The following is a 22766-nucleotide window of genomic DNA, read 5'->3' as shown; positions in this document are numbered from 1 at the left end:
TTGATTTTCAGGGGAAGAGGAAAAAAAAAAAGCACCTGCCCTCTGAAAATCAGGCTCCTTTACGATGTCCTGAATTGGGCAATCAAAATCATTGGACACTTTTGAAGATGTAGGCCAGGATAGCTGCATTTCTTATTACTTAGAATATTTAATTCATAATTGGTTTTTATTCACTTCATTATATTAAAAGCACCAGTCTAACTCCTGAACAACCTTTTTAAAAACATGTACATACCTAATTTTTCTAAACTAAAATATAGTACTTCCCTCAACCCCGTGAACCCACCACACATGGTGTGTAAATACATACCCATCCAGTAAAAATAATAGAATGTAGCACTCACATAGTGCTTTATACCTTCAAAACTCTCTGCAAACAACTGGTTAATCCTCACAACCACCCGGTTAGCTATGCAAGTATCACTTCAGTCTACAGTAAGAAAGTATTCATGTGATATACTAGGTGCCCAAATGAGGAATTAGGTAGAACTGAATCCAGATGTTATTGGACTTCATGCAGGAACTACTGAAAGTCTGGCCTGATTATCACAATGGTCCCTTCTTCCCTAAAAATGTATGAATCTATTAACTCTGCCCTGGACATACCTCCAGCTGGGAAGAACCTGCAAAAACACCTCAGTAGTCCACTTTACAGTTGGTGTCCCCTGGTAGCCTAATCCTGCAGCCATCACCTGTTTTAGAACTTCCAATGAGATATACAGTAGCTGCAGGACTGAAAGGCTGTTGGGTAAAACCCTACCCAGGGGGTACAAATCCCTCATCCAAGAGGAGGGTTTTTATTATTGTATGTGTTTTGTGTTTTGAAGTGTGGTTCTCTTTGTAAAGTGGCATTGTGGAGTTCCATGTTTATTGCAGATCTGTGATTTCTGTGCTCAGTTTACAACTCAAATGATGTTTATTTCTGGCTATCAGCCCTGCATGTTCATCCTGGGATCTGCAAGTCAAGCTGGGTTCTTTCCATCTGCACATCATCACCGTCATTCTATTGTAAAAGTTCTGAAGGTCAAAATATGCCCCGAGTGACATATGTACAACCCCCCTGTGGTCAATAATTTGGTGCATGTGGAATTGCTTGGAGTACAGGGCTTGTCTGTATTAGAAATTTGTACTGATTGATCATTATCCATTGATCTAGTTAAACCTGTGCAAATGTAAACATACTTAAACTGGTTTAACCCTTGTTTAAATCAAGTTAGCTTGTGTCAGTAAATTATCAATTTAAACAAAGCAGTTGAAGTGAGGATTACACCAGTTTAAATGTGTCAATATTAGGAGTTTGCACCGTTTTAACTAGATGGATTTAAATTCAGTTTAGTTAACCAGTGCAACTTTTCTAATGTAAAGAATCCTCTTAATGGTGCACAAGAAGGAGTAGAATCCAGTTCATTCTCTCTTTTGTGTTGGATCTGCAGGGTTGGGCGTTGTGAAAATCATAAAGACTTAGTTTAATCACTAAAGGAAGTAGAGATCACTATGATTACACACAGAGAACAGATGTGTTGAGTAAGAAAATGCCAGTTTAACAGAGTCACTTTCTGGAGTAAATCTACACTATTAGACTATAGGCTTTATGCATTGTGTTCTCTAGATAAGAGAGGCAGTTTTGGGATATATTTTTTTTAAAGGTAGGGAAAGATTAATCACAAATTATATTGCAGTAGATACCCTATATTTCTGCTCAAGTCAGCTCACATGTAGAAGACTCCAACATAAAATTCATCACTTGAATAAAGGAGAATGAATTCAAAGGAAAGCATTTGGAGTGCTCTTCTGGATGATGTGAGTCATTAACTTAACCAGGCAGGAGCAGGATCCAAATTAAATATCTGATGCACAGAATCAATCTGAAATCAGAATGGAGTTTACTGAAATAAATAGTGATTTAAACAGAATATATAGAGATTATTCATCATACAAACAAGGCAATTTAGCAGTTATTCCATATTATGAAGTAATAAGATAATGCATCACTACAGAGACAGAATAATTTCCCAGATAGTTTTTGCTAGGTAAAGCCACAAAACTTCCTGTTGTTATATGCAGAGCTGATACGGCTGTGGGAGAGCAAGATAGATTCCTTTCCGTTTGTTACACCTTCAGAAGTATTGTTAACAATAAGTCCCTATTACAGAATCTTTATTACTGTTGATGTACAAGTCATAAAGAACATGGCTTGAATTTCAGATCCCTGGTGAATTTGTAGGGCTGACAGAGAAATCATCTTTTTAACTATCAACTGAGAGAATTTGACATGGGATCAGTAAGAGACAATAAATAGGGAGCATCATGTTACTAGTTTTATGCAGTTATTTTTCAGAGCTGAGTGGCACTTCATGGAGTATGCACCTATTACTGTGACTTAAATTAGACTTATCAGCAAATTAAACCAAATGTAAGCAGAACAGGTTTTGCTGGGTCTGGACTGATAGTAAGCTGATTTTTTTATCAAGCCACTGAGTAATTCAGCCCATTTTGTTTCTGACAACAGTCTCGGTACTATGGCAGACTGATCAGTGTGAGTAAAGGATTACCGTGTCCTCTCTCAAAGAAGCATCTTTGATTGTGAGCACGCTTTTGGCATGTCATTAATACAGCAGCAGAATGAAGTGGTCTATGGGCTCTCCCTTGAGGGCATCCTCAGTCCGTTCATCATCTCCTTGCTAAGCACAAGATCATACTGGCAATCATCTACTCATGGCAAACTCATTTAATCTGAGTCTGCCTCTTAAAGTTCATTTCCAGCAGCTGCTCTTTGAAGTCTATTTGAAGAAAGGATTGAAACCTCTGAATTACTTCAGTCTTTCCAAATGCATGTTATTTACTGCACAGGATAGAGCAGTTAATGCTCAAATGCTTTACATCCCAAAACACATTTACCCCTTTCAACAGTAGTCATTTAAGAATGGGATTTCCCCTTTTTCTTTGGTCTCAGTTTAACTAGTTAATTCTACTATCAAGGGGTGAAATTCACTCTAATGCAGAGCAGCCAGGGATGGTCCTCCAGTCCATTTCAGACCTGATGAGTTATTTGCATACCCTCTGGATCCAGTGTAACCATCCCCACTGCAGGGAGTCATTTTGAGTGCTGGGGTATGCAAGACCTGTCTATGTTTGGTTCTACATGCTCTGAGGTAAGTGCTCTAGGTGTTTCCAGCACTAGGTCCTTCAGGTTGTAGGCCTAGGTACGTCCCCATAAACACTCACAGAGTCTGATGATGACAAACAGTTGTTTCATTAAAAGCTACCAGAAATAAATGTTGCTGTTATTGTAGACTTTAAGGTACAAACACAAGATGCACCAACAGTTCCTAGCTCAGCCTCTCACGGGAGTGGGCAGGTGGGGCTCCCACAGCCTACTGTCAGGATTGCTGACTCCAGGCCACCCTTCTCCCAGAGGCAATCATTCATGGGCCTGCAGATGTCCCTGCCAGAGTTCAGTACTTTTGTCGATCTTGTTCAGACTGATTTGCACAGCCCCTCTTGTTTATAGGCCATTCCCGAGTACCCATCTGTTGTGACTGCTGCTGGCCCATTTACCAGCAAAAGGCTGCTTCCCAGCCTAGCTGTCAGCCCTTCAGTCCCAGCTCCCAAACTGTCCAGTCTTCTCACCATAGTCAGCTCCCAGGATGCTGCCTACAGTCTTCTGCTCCTGCTCCCTCCTGAGGCAGGGCCCTCTGACTCTGGTAGTACTTCCTTTTCCTAGTCTGGAGGGATTATAGAGCATTCAACTGGTTGGATGTTCACTGAAGAATTAACAAAGTGCCCAGAAGTGAGCCAGCAGGTTCATTAGAAATGATTCCATGGATCCAGCAGCCCTAACACTCAATGCAAGTGAAGCAGATGAACACAGCAAGTGAAGCAAATTTCAGTCACTCTTCTAGCACATAGGCTATAGTTGTGACCACTGGTGTGGGGGCTGTGATACATTTGGGGTCAAAATCCAAAAGTCACTAATAAGAGGTTCTTTTACTCAGGTGTCAAACTTTAATGTTTGGTGCAGGATACAAGACTGGTGAATCATAAAATCCTAGGATTGGAAGGGACCTGGAGAGGTCATCTACTCCAGTCCTTTGTACTCATGGCAGGACTAAGTATTATCTAGACCATCCCTGACAGGTGTTTGTCTAACCTGCTCTTAAAAATCTCCAATGACAGAGATGCCATGACTTCCCTGAGTAATTTATTCCTGTGCTTAACCACTCTAACAGTTAGGAAGTTTTTCCTAATGTCCATCCTAAACTGTCCTTGCTGCAATTTCAGCCCATTGCTTCTTGTCCCATTTTCAGAGGTTAAGGAGAATTATTTTTCTCCTTCTTCCTTGTAACAACCTTTTATGTACTTGAAAACTCTCACCATGTGTCCCCTCTCAGTCTTCTCCAAACTAAACAAACCTATTTTTTTCAAAAACAATGAGGAGTACTTTTGGCATCTTCGAGACTAACAAATTTATTTGGGCATAAGTTTTCATGGGCTATAACCCACTTCATCAGATGCATGGAGTGGAAAATACAGTAGGTANCCAAACATGGGAAGGGGACTGAGACTTAATCAAATATGGTCCCAGACATGTGTGGGTGTAAGGGAAAGTGTATTGAAGAGTTCTATGCCCAGTCCTTAGTTGGGACATCACGATGACAGGACAGTGGAAACCTTATTGTCACTCCCATTTACAGTGCTTCTCCAGTTACTATTCTTTCCATCTTCATTCCAAATGATCTCCATAAGGTTGTGAGTATGCACATTGCAGGGCATTGTTTTGCTACACTTATCTTTATTTTTCTTTGCTTATAATTATACTTGCACCCTTGAATTTCAGTACTAAATAAGCAACAGGGCGTCCTGTGGCACCTTTAAGACTAACAGAAGTATTGGGAGCATAAGCTTTCGTGGGTAAGAACCTCACTTCTTCAGACATCTGAAAAAGTGAGGTTCTTACCCACGAAAGCTTATGCTCCCAATACTTCTGTTAGTCTTAAAGGTGCCACAGGACGCCCTGTTGCTTATTTAGTACTGAAATTCAAGGGTGCAAGTATAATTATAAGCAAAGAAAAATAAAGATAAGTGTAGCAAAACAATGCCCTGCAATGTGCATACTCACAACCTTATGGAGATCATTTGGAATGAAGATGGAAAGAATAGTAACTGGAGAAGCACTGTAAATGGGAGTGACAATAAGGTTTCCACTGTCCTGTCATCGTGATGTCCCAACTAAGGACTGGGCATAGAACTCTTCAATACACTTTCCCTTACACCCACACATGTCTGGGACCATATTTGATTAAGTCTCAGTCCCCTTCCCATGTTTGGTATTCTCGGAGACCAATGTTGGGATTCTGGCTGGTATGACCAATTTATGTCAATGCATTTCACAATGGTTTTGACATGTAAATGTGGGTTTGTTCCATGGATATATATTCCAAAAGCCCATAAAACTCTATCATTTTAAGCTTAATCTGTTCTGTAGCCTTTGATTAATTTAGAGTGCAAGATGCACAAGTAACTAATAACAGGTTCGTTTACTCAGGTGGCTATGTAAATGTATTACAGAAGATGAGTTTGGTGAATCACACACAGACATGAGGACTATATTTAGTACTTAAATACATGCAAGTAAAACAAGTGTAGGGAAACTGTCACCATTATGCATAGTCACAACCTTCTGAAGACCACCCAGAAGCATCAGAGAAGGGAAAGATGTTAGGAAAAGTAAGTGGGAATGATGTTTCAGATTTCCACCATCCTGTCATCCCAGTGTCCCAACCAGAGGCTGGTCTGACTGTATTTTTGTATCCTTTTTCCTTACCCCCTCCACCCCCCCCCACACACATCCAGGACCATATTTGATTTAGGTCTCAGCCTTCTGCCCATGTTTGTCATTCCAGGGAACCATAATTAAAGTTCTGTTTGCTAGCATAAGATACTTGCATCATAAATTTCCCAATATTTCCAACACATTAATACGTTTACCAAAAATCCCCCCCAAATCCATTATTTCAAGTGTAAAATGCCCTTCTGTGGTTTTCTTGTTTATCACAAAATCTTATAACCTTAGGACAAGCACTATAGGCTAACAACTACAGTATGTAGGTCTCATACTTTTGTAAAGCCTATAACCATAATTTTACATTTGTTTTCCTTACTTGCATTACAGCTTTAATTATTTTTATTATCAACATCTTTAAGCATTTTAACTTTCCCTAATATTTAGATTATAGTTCGATTTTAAGCCTAAACCTTCCAAGATAAGTCAGGGGTCACAGGTCAACAGTTCCTTTGCTGTTTACTTGTTTATCACAAGATACGTATTGTTAAAACTTATAATTCTAGGTCAAGCACTTATGTGAAGAATTTAGGCCTTATGCTAACTGCTAGCCTCCATTAGGCCTCAAATTTATTGCAAAGTCTATTTCCACTATTTATACATTTTGTTTTTCACTTCTTGCGTTAGAGCTCTAATATTAACATTTTTAAGCATATTAACTTTTCCTAACATATAAATTTTAGTTTAAACATCAGCATAAACCTTCCAATATCAGGCATCAAGGGTCAACAGGGGTGTTTCACTATAGGTATGTGGTTTGGTTCCATTTTGGAGGATGTATTTAGCCTCCCTAAATTGTTCTGATTAAATGTGCTTCATGTAGGGGAATTTTATCTGAGGAAAATGATGATGTCCCAACTCAGTTTGAATGGTGCGTCCCAAACTTTCACCAAATGTGCAGGGTTTCAGAGGAAGGCAGTTTTTTATATAATTCAAAAACATTTTTGAATATTTATAACACATATTTTTTCTCCTAAAATATCAGCAATTAATTTTTGTAAAAATCAAGAGAAATAAACAGCATAAATTGGGAGCACTAGTAGTAATACAGGTATAAAGCTTTGAGTTCCATTCAGAAGGGCACTGAAAAGACTTAGTTTTCCCATGCTTATCCTTAATATGTGTACCTATTAATTCCAGAAAGCATTAGCTGGAAATGTTGTCAGAGCAGGTTGCTGTAAAATTCCCTCCGTGATTCCAGTCAGGGTAGTAATACATGTAGGATAGTCTGCCTTTTTATTATGATGGCACTTCCTGTCCTGGCTTCCGTTTGGATGTGCAGCGATGCAAGAAAAATAAACGTTGGTTGAGGAAGCTAAACAGGTATTTCAGAACCTTCTGAAAAGTTTGTTTTAGTGTTTTAGGTTCAGGTCCACAGATGAGGAAATATCAGATGCCATGATGATAGTGTTATTTTTACCGCATTCCTATTCACCATCTTTGGATATCATTCATGGCACATGCTATATAGTTTCTGGGATTTGATGCTTCACCTTCATTTCAAAAGACTCACCTTGGCAATAAACTGATAACTACGCAAAAAAGACGGCTTCATGAAAAAGATGCAAGGATTGTGTCACCCTGAGCAGTGCTGTTTTTAAGTAAACTGGCCTCTAACCCATTCACTTTCTTTTTCAAGTAGTATTCCCTGAAGGAACATTTTTAAAATGATGTAGGCTATAGCAATTGTAGAACCTCACTGCTAATGATTTTTCAGCTGCAGCAAACAATTTACTGTAACCATTTGCTCTTTGGTGTGTTGTGCCTCCTTTGACCATTTAAACTAGGTAAAAATCACTGTGAGGAGTTGGAAATAAAGATTTTGGAGCTAACCATAACCTTTCCCAGCCTTCTTAGCAGCTTTTGGTTATTTTTGTCTCCAAGAAGCAGACTTTTCTTTTGAAACGGGATGATATAGCTTAGCTTTCTTGTTACCTGTTCCTAAACTACTGACTTGATAATTGGGATCATATGGAAAATTTAGTAATATCGAACAGTTTTGTATTGGTTTTTTTTTTAATCTAGATCTCAGGTGACTCTACAAATCTTGATTAATTCTCACTATACGCTTGTAAAGTACTCAATGAAGTATTATTATGCCCATTTTACACATAAGATCTTCAACCTCGTTAAGACTGCTGTGCATCACTTGGAAATAATGATGACGATAAGAATAATAATATGTAACTACCTCACTGGCGTGTTGTAAAATTAACTCTGCAAACACATGTATAATTTCACTTTTGTGAGTAGTCTCACTGGAGTCAACTGCTATGAGTCAAGTTGTACATGTGGTTAAGTTTTTGTAGCATTGTATCCTTAGTTAGCACTTTGAAAATAGAAAGTGCTGTATATGTGCTAAATGAGATTATTAGTTGTTACTAAATTAAACATGTCAGTAAGGAGGATGCATGAGTTGACGTGCCCTAGGCCCAACCTAGCGGTCAAGCTACCATATTAAGCAATTTTTATGTAACTCTTGGCCCTACTGTGCAGTTAAAAAAAAAATCCTCAAAAGCCTTCTGTTTAACTTTATAAGCTGTATATATAAAATACACAATGTACCTTTACTCATATGCCAAAGATCTGCAGCAAAATTGTTTAGTACCAGCATAAGTCTCTCAGTAATTTAAGCCCTTAATCTTTTATGGTATTTTCTCTTGCTCTCTCGCTCGCTCTCTCTGTCTGGCCCTGCAGCTGTCTGAGAATTGCTATCCAAGCAACCTGATTTCAACAACTCAATGCTATCGCTTTATAAATATTATTTTTCTAAGAACCAAAGTTCAGTCATTTACTGTAATTGTAACCTGCTTGAAGGCAAATGCAGTAGTTTTACCTTTTTTAAAGCCACAGTACAAGGTAACTACATATCTCTGTCTGAAGTTTTAGAATTTGGGGTGGGGATATGGAGCATTATACCTAATAAAATATTTTACGTCATTAAGAATTACCAATTTAATAAGGCCTATCCACTGTCTGGGTTTTTTTTTTTCTTCAAAAATCAGATTATCAGATCTCTTGCCCATAATCTCTTAGTTTTTGCTAAGCACTGGGGGAGTTGTGAGCTTTCAGGAGTATCTATATATCTATATTTGCAATAGTAAGCTATTCTAGAAGAGAGGAATATGGGCACTAAGACTACCAACTGAGGCTAAGTAAAGTTTTTTCTTCTTAGCTCTGAGGTAATCATTGCTGTTTAAATTTCCCACACGATAACTTAATACTTGAAGTATGCATTTCTGGTAGGGTATAGAAACAGATCTAAATTAAACTGAAAAAAGCTGGTCAAGATCTTGGGACTATTAAATATGGAAGAACACTTCAAAGGTATTTGACATTCTGTATGCTACATACCATTGATTTCATTGATTGTTACCATTATAAGTCGGATGTTATAACAGTATGGGTCACTGTGCACTGGAGTTATGTCTGATTCTCTTTTTATGCAGGTTTAAGATTTTTAAGAGCCCTTAGACTGATACAGTTTTCAGAAATTTTGCAGTTTCTGAATATCCTAAAAACAAGGTAAGACTTTAATACCTACTTAACCTGTCTGTAGTCTGTCTTCTCCAGTTTATAGTCATAGTCAGAGGTAATTTCTCCTTTCATAATGCCATTAGAATGAATGGAAGTTATGGTTTGAATAGCACACACCAAAACGCAAATGTTTTATATATATGTATGTGTGTATGCACACACACACACACACACACACACACACACACACACACACACACACACACACCCCTTTTGACTTTTTTCCCTGATGTAATTTTCATTAAAGACACTAGACTCTAAGGCACATTCATGAGTCAAGTCATGTTTGAGCTTCATCCATGCAGCTATTCCATCTTTTAGTAAATGTGATTATTAGTTTAATTCGTGACTAGTTTCATTGGTGAACCTGCTGCATTGGTGAACTAAGTGCCTCCTAATATATGGTCTTATTTCTCATACAAATATATAGTCGTCTCTTGTTTTCTAAATTCCCATTCCATCCTGGTATTTCTGGTGAATGGTTTATCAATTTAAATGTCTCTTTGATATCATCTGTGGATATTTCACTTGATACATTTTTATACCTGTAATATTCAAGGGACGGAGTGATTATAAATGTAAAGGCAGAGTGATAGATCTACACATTGTTTAAATAATCCATCCTTCCTCATTCTGGATCCCTACTTTATTGTCTCATTAAATTAGAAATAACTTGCCCAACAAAATACTCAACAGGGAGATGGCAGTTTAGAGATAATCATTATGGTTCTTCATCATTATGAAAATCTTAGATTTCAAAAACATTTTTACATTGATTTTCCACTCTGGATATCTCATTCCGTTCATTGTCATAAGTGTTCCTTTAGAAGGATGTTTAAAATACCTCAGTTAACAACAGTGTTGTTCCCATTTTAACTGCTTTTGTGTGGCTGAACATACTTGGTATGGGAAGCAGAATGCACATTAGCTACTACTATGCGCATTAGTTAATCACCTTGAAGCACCAAAGGGACTGTGCCATGTTTCACAGCAGCAAAGGGATTAACTTTTTAACATGCACGAAAATACACCCGCTAAAATATTGAACTAATGTTCTAGTAATTATTTTTAAATACTAGAAGTTCAGTTCCACTTTAAAATCCCCCTTCTCTTTCCCTATTGATTCATCATCATGTATTTGAGGGTGTGTAACTCAGGTGGAGTTTATTACCCTTAATGAGCAATGAACCCATGTACATCACCCTACTGTTGGTGAATAAGTAGACCCTTCAGATGTGCACAGATTCATGACAACCAGCAGGCTCTGCAACCCTTTAAAACCTGTAAACTGTGCTCATTAGTCAACCTTTCATATTGAAAGAGATCCTAAATGACTCTGGAACTGGCTTAAGATCTGCCTGGAACTGTGTGAGCATGTAGCCAATGTAGTTTTTCTTCTTAAAATAATGAAACTAGTTTAATACACACAAAGAGAAACTACAGTCCTGTAGCCTTAAAATGCCACTGGTCCTGCAGAGAGAAAGTGTAATTGTTACAGAAACTCAGTGTATTAAAATCTCCTTGCAGAACACAAAGAATCTTATCCAAAGCCCATTGAAGTCAATAGAAGGACTCGCAATGACTTCAGTAGGCTTTGGATAAAGGTTCAAATCCCCTTCGGGAGTGGTGGGAATTTTAAGGCTCCAGAACTGTAAGTGAAAGGGAGATGCATTAATTAAATGTGTTCCATTTAAAGCTGGCTTAGGACTTGACCCCTTTGTTCATAACAACATTTGTCTGGTGCCAAACTTTCCTCCCAAATTAGATGCTCATCATCTTTGTAATTATTTACATGAATATGCAGGCATCCGTAAATCTCCTGTTCTGATTACTATAAAGCCCTTCAAATCCAGCTTACTTATGTGGCTGCCTTTCAGTTTTACTCAGTTGATTAACCCAAACTGGTTTATCACTAAACAATTCTTTTAATTTAAAAATCATCAAAGGCCTCAAAATAAATTGTTTCATGTGTCCCACCCTATTCTTGAGCATGCAGTAATCAGGCACATCTGATATCTCATGTCTCATTTAATAAACCTAAAGACAATTTAATAGTATAAAATACTACTGGTGTCCAAAAAGTATCATTGTATAAAATTTGTGGGCCAAACTGGAATGAATGGATATTATTTTATTGACTTCAATGCAGTTGCCTTCAGCTATACTAGACCTGAAATTAGACCTGGAAGCTTTATTGTTGGTGGTGGTGTTTTTAAATGGATACAATGTGCAAAATTAACCCCATAACCTAAAAACAGAAAAAGAAAGAGGGAGGAAAATGTATCTGATAAGCATTAAGAATAATTAATAATGGAACAAAATGTTCCATGCTAATCATGCAATTAAGTATAACTTGTAACCAGACACACCTAGCATTAAAGCCCATTGTGATAGGCCATACATACAAAAATTGTGTGGAATTCTAGCCAGCACCAACAAAAACTATTTCCATCAGCGATGCTAATAGATGCTATATATCAAAATTATTCTGTAAATAAAATCAAATGTGGAAAAAGAAAGCTTTTCATAATATTTTTGTATTATAATCTTTCAGATAAGATGTAAAACCAAAGTGCTGACCACTTGTGGTTACTAATCATCTTTTAGCACTTTTGCAAGAGTTAGAACAGTTAACTCAGTTAACTCACTAAATTCCTTTTTTTGATTAAATACATTCTGCCTACATAAATTCTAACAGAAGTTTGTTATATACAGAGGTGTTCCTCACTTTCTGCCCTAAACTGTGATTTAGAACTGTATGCTGTAAAACAGCTGCTGCATTCTATCATGCAGATGACTTCACTTCAGCCACAGGTGAAGTGTCTCCTGGATAGAGAGAGCTGTAAAACATTGTAGGATCCTGTATTATGCTTCTGTAGACATTTTAAAATATTGTTGTTCATATCTGAATATGAAGGCCAAATACTGTTGAAGCCGATGGGAAATGCGTGCACACGTAGCAGCTGATTTGCAAGACAAGCCAAATATCAGAAGACTCAGGATAGAGCCTGAAATGTTCAGCTGCAATAATAAATACGATTTATCATTATCAACACTGAAATAATTATATTTTAAACATTAACTCTTTGGATTATTTAAACAATTCTGAATGTATTATTTCATATTCCTCTCTTAAAAGTGATCCATGCTTGTGTGAAGAATGCTCTAAACAAATAACATAAGGGACCATTTTAGTATGTTGTGTGTTCAGCAGCAACATCTATTGACAAGTATGGTGTAATACTGATGGGTTATGCAGCACATCCCTTCTTCTCTATCTCATGTGCAAAGACAGTGCCTGTAATATCTGGTCTTGCTGGGAAGGAAGAGAATTCCCCTCCCTGGGAAAATATTATTGACTTTAACCCCTAAATTAAAATTACTGCCTGCAAGGTTTTATTTTCTATAATACAAAGTCAAAGAGAGACGCTGAGTGAATGTAGCAATTGAAGGACTCGGATTAAAGGAACAAATCTCATTCATACCATCAGCAGAAGGGCCATTCATAATACTGTGATCCACAGGAAGCAGCTAGAACACTTTACAAATGGAAAGGGGGTATATTAAACAGGTAGTTGTTGGGTGTTGTGTAATTATCAGAACATTTAAAAAATGCCTAACTGTTCTTTAGCAGACCCTCTATGGATGCAGAAAGAGTTTACCGCCTACTTGTGTAAACTGAACCTCTAGGAGGCTAACCATGTCCCTTACTAATTTAAAGTTTATGTACTTACCTATGAAATGTAATGTATCTTTTTCAGAATTGTTATTTTTTTTTCTCCCATGTTTTAGAAGATTGAATATAGTTAGTTTTTTCCCTTCACCGTTTTATACAAGGTTTCAATAGAACTACAGGGCTTTAGGTAAGCCTCACAATAAGGGATTTTGCACAGATGTTGGAAAGAGCTTAAAGAGCAGGAAAATGTTTGTGACTAATCTTTCATCTATATTTAGTCTCTGGCAGAAAGATGGGGGTATTTCATAAAGGACAGACAAGGTACAATTATGAATAAACATGTAAAAAATAAAATAGACTCAAGAAGAATCAAAGTAGTGCTTCAATACCATTTATTTATTTTTATATATCTATATATAAAAATAAAGATAGCACCTGGAGGTCGATTGACATATTATTGCATTATTGAGAAGTTTTTCCCCCCTGAAATTCATGGATGAGCAATATTCAGACTTTGATAACGAAGCACTGCATCCTTCTGAATGATGCCTTTTGGTCTAATCTAAGGACACAGAGGTTTGAATCCTATGTTATGATCAAATGTAACCACCAATAGGATATGATATGATATGATATGATATAATATATTATTATCCATTTACCTACTCCAGTGGGACAACTGGTGTACTTAAAGTTATCCGCATGCTGGATTGGGGTGTCAGTCTATTTCAGAGTATGTATTGCTCAAAGACGTTCAGACAGCTGAATATGACTGTACTTAGCAAACTGAATGACAAGCATTTGATCAATCAGTAAATCACATTTTTTAATCCATTATCTTCTACCAGTGTGAAGGTTACTCTTAAAATAAAAAACACTAACAGTACTTGCACCCTCTTTTCTTTAAGAAGAGCCTTTTAAATTTAATTGTAAAACAAAAAACAGATGTATTAAAATATATTTATAAATAAGTGTAAAAATCAAACCTTACCCCAGAGGTTCTCAACCTATTTACCATTGTGGGCTGCATATGCAGCTCTCTGTGTGTTATGCAGGCCACATCCACAGAATATATATACTACCTGTAGGGCCCTGAGGGTCACATGGGCCAAAGCTGAATTCTGGTTTGAACTAAAGAATATCTTTTAGAAAAAAACATCCTATCTTATAGGGCAAAGTTACTTGACTCCAGTGGGGCTGCAGAGGTTCATCTGTACACAGTAATTTGCAAAATGGGGTCTTATGTATGAACTGTAAATGTGAACATTATTTAATTTGGAAGCCTAATCTTTACCACATCTGGGCACTATCATTAGTGCATTGCCACATCCACAACTCCTTTTTCCTCCTAATGAAGCTGTGCCTTTAATAGCTACAGTTTAGCCCCAAATTATATATGATTGGACAATTAAAAAACACCATATTATCCTCCTTGTCTACTTTCTATCGCTCAAGACCCAGTATAGCTACAGACCTGGGTTCTGATCCCATAAACATTCAAAGACATGCAAATACACATCCAGAGGGGACTGAAGGGCAATGATGTATCAGTCTGTAAAAGCTTTAGGAAAAAATAGTTCCTACACAAGAACATCTTCCAACCTAGATTACTGCAGCCACTAATAAAGTTTTCCAAAACACTTCAAGAGTATTTAAAATCAAAGCATTAAAATTAGGCTTGCTTATTAGCTGGGGGATTGTTATTAGCTGAAAATGAGATTGAATTACAGCAACATGGACTCTATGGATTCACAATATTTTTGTGTGTTTATAAAAAGGAAAAGTATCTTATCTGATACTTGATGTAAAGTTTTAGCTTGATGTTAGCTGAACTACTAATATCAAGAGTAGATGTGGTCAAATTATTTATAATATAATAATATTCATTGCTATTTAACCCTTTTTCCTATTTGCATATTGTTCTCTAATTGATCCTGATATCTATTCATGTATTTGATACTTGCAAACATTTAGTCAAATAATATTAAGAAAGTTTATGCTATGCATTCACATCAACTAGTCCTTATTCAGAATGTGCAATCCATCACGTGAGCCACGTGGTATTGTTTCTACTCTCTGGCTGGATGATTGAAACTTTTTAAACAGAAAAATAATTAATAATGCATTTTCTGGTACAAATTTTGGGATAAACCATGCACAAAAATAGGTGGAACTTTCAGGATTAACAAATATGTTCGCCCATACCTACTGACCATTTGAATGCTCAAGAATAATGAATAGAATAATCTCACAAAAGATAGCAAATTGACCTTCTTGCTTTTATTCCTTCATACAAGGAAGTGTTTTCACCAGCAATGTGTTGCAAAATCATAGCGTATATGGGGAAAACCCACAGAAGCACCAGTACACTGCAAATTTCATCATCCTCTTGCAGAACGACAATGCCTCCCCTCTTCCCACAAAGGTGGCGGGACATTCACATGGAGACCTAACACCCTTACATTATCCTAATTCCCATGACAGCATAGCTCCAAATTTACCAGTCAGAATATAGCGCCTACAGATTAACTGCAATAATCTATTCATAGATTATTTTCCATATGTGCAGGATAAAATCTCAATCCCGCAACGATTTACACAGGTGTTTAACTTTATACGCAATGAGCTATTCCATTGAACTCAGTAAATGCATTTTTCATGAATGGGGCTGCTCACAATATATAAGGTCTCTGCAGAGATGGGGCTAAAAGCAAAAAGCATACTGAAGAAACACACCAAGCAGAAAAAATGAAACAGATTGGGAAAAAAGCAGAGATGTACAAATACATGTTATAAGTATAAAAGGTCTGTTTCCAAGATGATGTAAATTGATGTAGCTCCCGTGAGTTCTTTGGATCTACACCAGCTGAGAATCCAGCCCAAAGTATAATGCTGAACTAATTGCTATTCAGAATCAAATAGAAATGATCAGAGGAAAAAAGCGGGAAAGAGGAATAAAGAAAGGAAATGGTAATGTGACAATAGAGAAAGAATGGATGTTTTAGGCCTGTCGTATCTCCTATTTGATCATGATCAAATCTCTTAGAACTTTTCTAAAATATCATTCATTCTATTTAATAGCTTCACAAAAGCTGCATATAAAACCATTTAAAATCTGGGAAAGCAGACATTGCAAGCTATTTAATAATTTTTTTTTTGCATATATTTTTTCAGTATTTTTTAAATTCTCAGACAGTGCCTGCTCCTGTTCCCACAAAAATCTATATGAGGAACTTCAGGCCTAAAGTATATACACAGTAAACTCTCTTTCTGTGTACAGATACTCATTAAAAAGTGTGTTTATATAACTTGTGTTCCTGTTACAACTTACCTGTAAAATGTAATATATATTTGTTTGTTTGTGCAGTAATTCCATCAAGCTGGTGAATCTGTGCTCTATATTTATCAGCACATGGCTGACAGCAGCTGGGTTCATACATTTGGTAAGTATACTTGAAAATACTTCATCAGATTTTTTTCATGGATCAACTCCTCTGAGCTGCTTTATTACCTGAAATTACCTTGCTTAGGATAATCCCTTGACACTGTTACAAAGAACAATAAAGAAAGGCATCACAGCTGCCTGACTTTCCAGCCTTGTACCCAAAACTAATTCTGAACAGTAAGTAATATTCACTTCATTAACCTCCCTGTTTAGGTTCAGAAATAGTTACGTAAGTCTGGGACTTGGATTTTAATAGAACTCTTTTAATAATCACATCCTACCACTAGGTGGCAATATTTCCTTAATAATTACCAAGAGTACTTGTCAAAAAAGGCTGGTACAGCATAAATAATAATGACACCCTGTCTCTAAGAATGGCCATCCTGGGAAACACGTGGCTTCGCCAAAAAAGCAGTTCTGTATTTTCAGAAGAATTAATCTGATTTACTAACATTTTAGAGTAGGGTTCTTAGAGATTAGTTCTCTGCCTTATTCATTTAAAAAAAAATCATATCACTTTCACCGTGACAAAAATATTATCTACGTTTGATGGTTTAAGCTCTTATTCAGTATTGATTAGCTGTATGTTTTAAACACTTCTATAATTAAAAAAGATCTCAGTTGTAAAGTAATGGCATTAATCTGCATTTTAAAAGTTAAAAAAGCAATAGAAGTTTTGAAATGAATTGTTTACTGTCAATTATATTTTGTAAATACAATTTAATATGACTTTAGATGTACATTACGTAGCAGATAATTTTGCCTAACTCAAGGTCAATAAAATATCAGGTTGTTAGTAGCATCAATCTATGCAACAACAGATTTTGGGCCAGATTTTGATTTCAGTTACATCAGTGTAAGTCTGGAGTAACTTCATTGACTTCAATTGAATTATTCTGAATTTACATTAGTGTACACGTGGTTAAAATTAGACCCTTGATCTTTTAATTATGGAAGGTAGTCATTTGTCCAAATGTCTGTTTTCCACTCTAAGAAAATATTCATATCGTACATACCATTTCAAAATTGGAATGGCCTATAATGTCCTTATTTCTGTTGATGACTACATTTCTAACACCTATATCACACAGGAAAATGATAAAAGACAAAAACATCCTAGCACTTGTGGGTGAACACTTCAAAAAGCGATCACTCTGTATCTGACCTATCAGACCTCTTCCTCAAAGGAAATCTGCACAATACTTTCAAAAGATGCTTGTCTCTTTCACCATAGGCGCTAACTCCATGGTTGCTCTGGGGCTGGAGCATCCATGGAAAAAAAATTGTGGGTGCTCAGCATCCACCAGCTACAGCTGTTTGGCAGTGCCCCTAATCAACTAATCTGGGGCACGGCTGATCAGCAGCACCGCCAAACAGCTTGATCGGCAGCTCAGGGAGGGGATTGGGTTAGGATGGAGATAAAGGAGCAGTGGGAGAGTGGGGACCTCGGGGAAGGGGTAGAGTGGGAAGAGGGGGGGCGGGGGCGGGGGCGGGGGGGGGGGGGGGGGGCTGGGGGGGGAAGAGAGGAAGAGGGGGGGGGGCCTGGGGGGAAGGGGCAAAGTTGGGGTGGGGCCTTAGGGTGTAGTGGTGGTAGAGCACCCCTGGGGAAAAATAAAAGTCAGCACCTATGTCTCTCCCCAACAGCAGTTGGTCCAATGAAATATATTCTCACCCACCTTGTCTCTCTCATATCACAAATATACTCCTCTGTGACTTTTGTGATACAAGTATCATCATAGACTTCAAAAGACCAGACTCAGGGTAGGTCTACACCAGGGGTCGGCAATGTTCGGCATGCGGCTCGCCAGGGTAAGCACCCTGGCGGGCCGGGCCAGTTTTATTTACCTGCTGACACAGCAGGTTCAGCTGATCGCGGCCCCCATTGGCTGGGTTTGCCGTTCCGGGCCAATGGGGGTGGCGAGAAGCGGCGCGGGTGAGCGATGTGCTGGCCGCGGCTTCTCGCCGCCCCCATTGGCCCGGGACGGCGAAACACAGCCAGTGGGGGCCGCGATCAGTCGAACCTGCCGCGTCAGTAGGTAAATAAAACTGGTCCGGCCCGCCAGGGTGCTTACCCTGACGAGCCGCATGCCAAACGTTGCCAACCCATGGTCTACACTACCGCTTAAGTTAATCTAACGTAGGTTGCTCCGGGGTATGAAAAAGACACCCCTGAAGGATGCAAGTTACAGCAACCTCAGTGCTGTCCACACTGGCGCTATGCTGGTGGGAGATGTTATGTTGGCCGGAGATGGTCAAAACATGTTATAATTGTGCTATGTATTGTTATTAATTATTTATTAGTAGTTCAGGTATTATTTTTCTAGATTTGAGAAGCAGGTTTTTAAAAGTTTAATAATCGTTGATATTCTGTTTCAGTGTTTTTCACACTTTCTTTGTATGCTTTTTAGTGTAGGTGGTCCAATTCTACTGCAGGAGTTTCTCAACTTTATAATTTCATAATGTGGACCACATCTTATGGAAAGATTATCATATGGATATTTTCCTTCCCATTCATAATCACATATCATCCCTGTGGTTACTGCAATAACTGGCTACATGGGGAAATAAAATTTGGAAATTACTTACTGTATTTTAACTGCTTTTTAATAAAATTTAAGAGCTGAAAAATAAGAGGGGTGTGGGAGCAGACCCATGGAACCGCCAGTTCTCCTAGGACTACCAGCAAGTGATCCATAGATCACAGTTTGGGAATCTCTGCTCTATAGTAATTTTAAACACAGGATCTCTGTGTTGCCTTGTTTGGAATTTGAAAGCATTTTATTTACCGTTTGGAAACAAGATAAAGTCACTCTGCTTTCTTCCCATTCTTGTAGCCTGAAGTGCTCAGGAAGCTTAGGAGGAATGGTTAAAAATGGCAAGCGTATTTTTTTAATTGTTTTGTCTATTTCCATATTCAGAATTTTAAGAGACAACTTTTCAATTAGGTGCCTTTTAAATTGTGCCCAAATATTTTCAAGTGCTTCTATTTGTCTGCATGTACTTATGCATGAATTGAATAAAGGAGACTATCACTTGAGCATGCACAGAATTCTCCCAGAATTTTGATTGCATAGATTAATGCAGTTACTAGCATTGCAGGTTCACTTCAGGGATCCTTTTGAAAATTTGCTCCTTGATGAATTTTAGACTGGAACTGGAATCTTTATAGTCAAACTAAGTTACTACTGGTCACTGTCAGAGAAAGGATGCTGAACGAGATAGACCTCGTGTCTGATCTAGCATGGCAATTCCAGTCTTATAGATGCATGAAAATAGGTGGTTATAAAAGAACTGTAGCTTACAAGATCTCAACCAATTCATTGGTCAGGCCATAATGAACTCTTGATATGTGTAGCAGTTCTCTCTGCTGGGTATAGTGAGATCTGCTCAACTGTTTAGTCATTTGTAATTATCTTTCCCTCTGATGATTGGGCATAAATCACATTCTGCTGATAGCTAGTAAAGACTTGAGTTTTGATTGTAGAAGCTTTTGCTTATGGAACAAAAAGTTATGAGTTTTTGGAGCCAAAGATCTGTTTCTCATGACGTATATATGTGGTTAACTAACGACCATTACTATGTACATGACAACATTGGCTGTGCATTATTTTAGAAGGAAAAGGAAAGTGAGACAATCTGGATTCCATTATGAACTAAATACTCTAGTAATGATTAGTGATAGTGTTTTCCACAAGTAACGTAAGCAAGAAGACCCTGTATGGTAGCAGTGGAATTGTACAACTTTAATTAAGGCAGAATTTGGCTCTTTATTGGTAAAATGTTTCCAGCATTATATGCATGCCTATTAGACAAAAGTAAGTAATTACAACTAGTATTAATCTGTTATTGCCCTATTAAATCATTATATTTATCCTTTTATGTTGTAGGTGGAGAACTCAGGGGATCCATGGGAAAATTTCCAAAATAACCAACCACTTACATATTGGGAATGTGTTTATTTACTAATGGTTACAATGTCCACTGTTGGCTATGGAGATGTTTATGCAAAAACAACCCTTGGTCGCCTTTTCATGGTCTTCTTCATCCTCGGGGGATTGGTAAAATCTCTTTATTGCTACTACTACTTTAATAGCAGCTCTTTTATATCCCCTAAAGTTTATTAAGCAGCAACCTGAACTGTAGCATCTGGTTTAGTAAGTTAAAATCATAAGAATTTTAAACAATTCAGCTGCATATCTTTTTCTTTTTATAAGACAAGTATCTTGTTAAGCCAGATCTTGTCACATTTTTGCAGAGATTGTCATTAATCTACAGTAAGAATAACTCTAATATATTTAAGAAAGTAATGCATGTAAATACATGAAGTGCCTTAGCAATTCTATTTACAGTATTATTTACAGTCCATTACTTTTCAGTGACACTAACTGTGCATTGTTTGATGATGGTCATTGATATTTTGAAGGAAGTTTGCGGTTTCAAGAGCCCTCCCTCACCCTCTGTGTTCCTTCCCAGAATTCCAACAAACACTGTGGCTTAGTACTGCCTTAAAGAGCAGCATGCCTGATCCAGACATTAGCAAACCATGCTCTCTTTAATTTCAAACATGCAACCATGTCATAATGTTCACTCACAGTAGACTACATTTAGTATAAACATAACAAATTTCCTTTTAACTTAGCAAATTGTATCACTCCTTTTCCTGTTCAAATAAGTATGTACACAGCACTAAAATTACTAATTGTTCTATGTCAAATTATCTTTTTTTTATCATTGCTAGCACCACTACAGCAACTGCTGCATTTTGTCTTTTAAAAGAGCAGTTTATGTTAAGATTTATACTCTGTAAGGTAAGTGTGAATTAAAATTCATTCACAATATATGTATTGTACATTTACATGCATATATGTATTGTTATACACATATTTATTGTACATATGCATACGTCCCTCTGTAGGAGGTATATGTATAACAGATACATTATCAATGCAATATGTATAATATATATGCACTTACATACAAAAGACACACACATTTGCACATGGATAAAGAGACCAAGTTGACTGGCAGCAGCTCTTAGAAGTATCCAGCCACAAGCAAGATGTTTGTTGGACAAAACATGGCAGATCATTTTTTTTTTCTCCTTACTACCTTTTTCTGTCAGGTATTCTTACAAATCTTTTAAAAACAAACCTTTTGAAAAAGGTTGTTTTTGTTTTGGGTTTTTTGGGGGGAGTTGACATCATTTTGATTCTTGAGAGCGGGCAAATGCCTGGCACCATATTGTTTTTGTCTTCTTTTGAATCTTCATTAAGGGGAAAAAAGTCCACCTATCTTCCAAAAAAAAAAAAGAAAAAGAAATTTAAAAAAAAAGTAATAGTAATATCCACTTTTGTTTTTTGTAGCATGTAATCTTTGAATAGTTTTTTCCCCCCTCTTCAGGAAGAATTAGACACAGCCAATATTTTACAATTAGATGCCAATTTGACTTTATTTTGTTCTTCTTTTGTTTTGTGTGCTTTTTTCCCCTCTTTTGACCATTACTTTAGTTTACCAAGTGTACATCTTCTTCAAGACCAACTTTTACATTGAACCCTCTTATTTTGTTTTATAATTTGCCTTTTTTTTTTTTTTTTAATTTTAAAAATACTTTTAAAGGTCTAATTCTTTTGCATTTTCAGATCTTAAAAGATATATATCTTCTGAAAATATTCATCATCCCCCTTTCTTTGGCCTCTCTTTTTAGTCTTTTCTTCTGTCTCCTATCTTCTTCTTAGGCCATGTTTGCCAGCTACGTCCCTGAAATCATAGAGTTAATAGGAAACCGCAAGAAATATGGTGGTTCCTATAGTGCGGTTAGTGGAAGAAAGTAAGTATTCCAAGAGGCTCTGCTGCCTCTGCTGCAGTAGAACACTCTCTGCATGCCATTTTCTTTTTTTGTTTTTTTGTTTCATGCATGTAGGCAATGTTTGCTCGCTACGTGCCAGAAATTGCTGCTCTCATCCTTAATCGGAAGAAATACGGCGGGACTTTTAACTCAACCCGAGGCAGAAAGTAAGTCAAAAAAGACCAGGTGTGGTTGTGACACGCTAAAGAACCCCTGAATGTGGTGACATCTGACTCATGGACACTCCCTAATATGCTTGTGCTCTGTGACATCAAATGTCACCACCAGAGAGTTGTCACACTATGTTATTAGAGACCTGGGCCATGCTAAGGTACAAGTCACAATATTTTGCCCCTTTTTCTAGAGAGTCTCTGGATACCACTAGAACTAAATTGATATATTCTGGAAGGAACCCTGCTAT

At 37.3% G+C, this 22766-nt stretch overlaps 1 protein-coding gene across 24 annotated transcripts in view; it reads left to right on the top strand.

The window, feature by feature from the left end:
- KCNMA1 (potassium calcium-activated channel subfamily M alpha 1) overlaps positions 1-22766 on the top strand; it is an 871895-nt gene that overhangs the window by 607710 nt on the left and 241419 nt on the right. For all 24 annotated transcript variants that reach the window (XM_034777732.1, XM_034777731.1, XM_034777723.1 and 21 more), the window contains exons 6-9: positions 9292-9367; positions 16423-16498; positions 20388-20558; positions 22236-22327. In XM_034777732.1, the coding sequence (XP_034633623.1) occupies positions 9292-9367; positions 16423-16498; positions 20388-20558; positions 22236-22327 (415 nt within the window). The remainder of the gene's footprint in view (positions 1-9291; positions 9368-16422; positions 16499-20387; positions 20559-22235; positions 22328-22766) is intronic.

The sequence above is a fragment of the Trachemys scripta genome, chromosome 7, assembly GCF_013100865.1.
Source record: "Trachemys scripta elegans isolate TJP31775 chromosome 7, CAS_Tse_1.0, whole genome shotgun sequence".
NCBI classification, from domain to species: domain Eukaryota; kingdom Metazoa; phylum Chordata; order Testudines; family Emydidae; genus Trachemys; species Trachemys scripta.
Note: the sequence above shows the minus strand (reverse complement) of the source record. Positions and strands in the feature narration are given on the sequence as shown.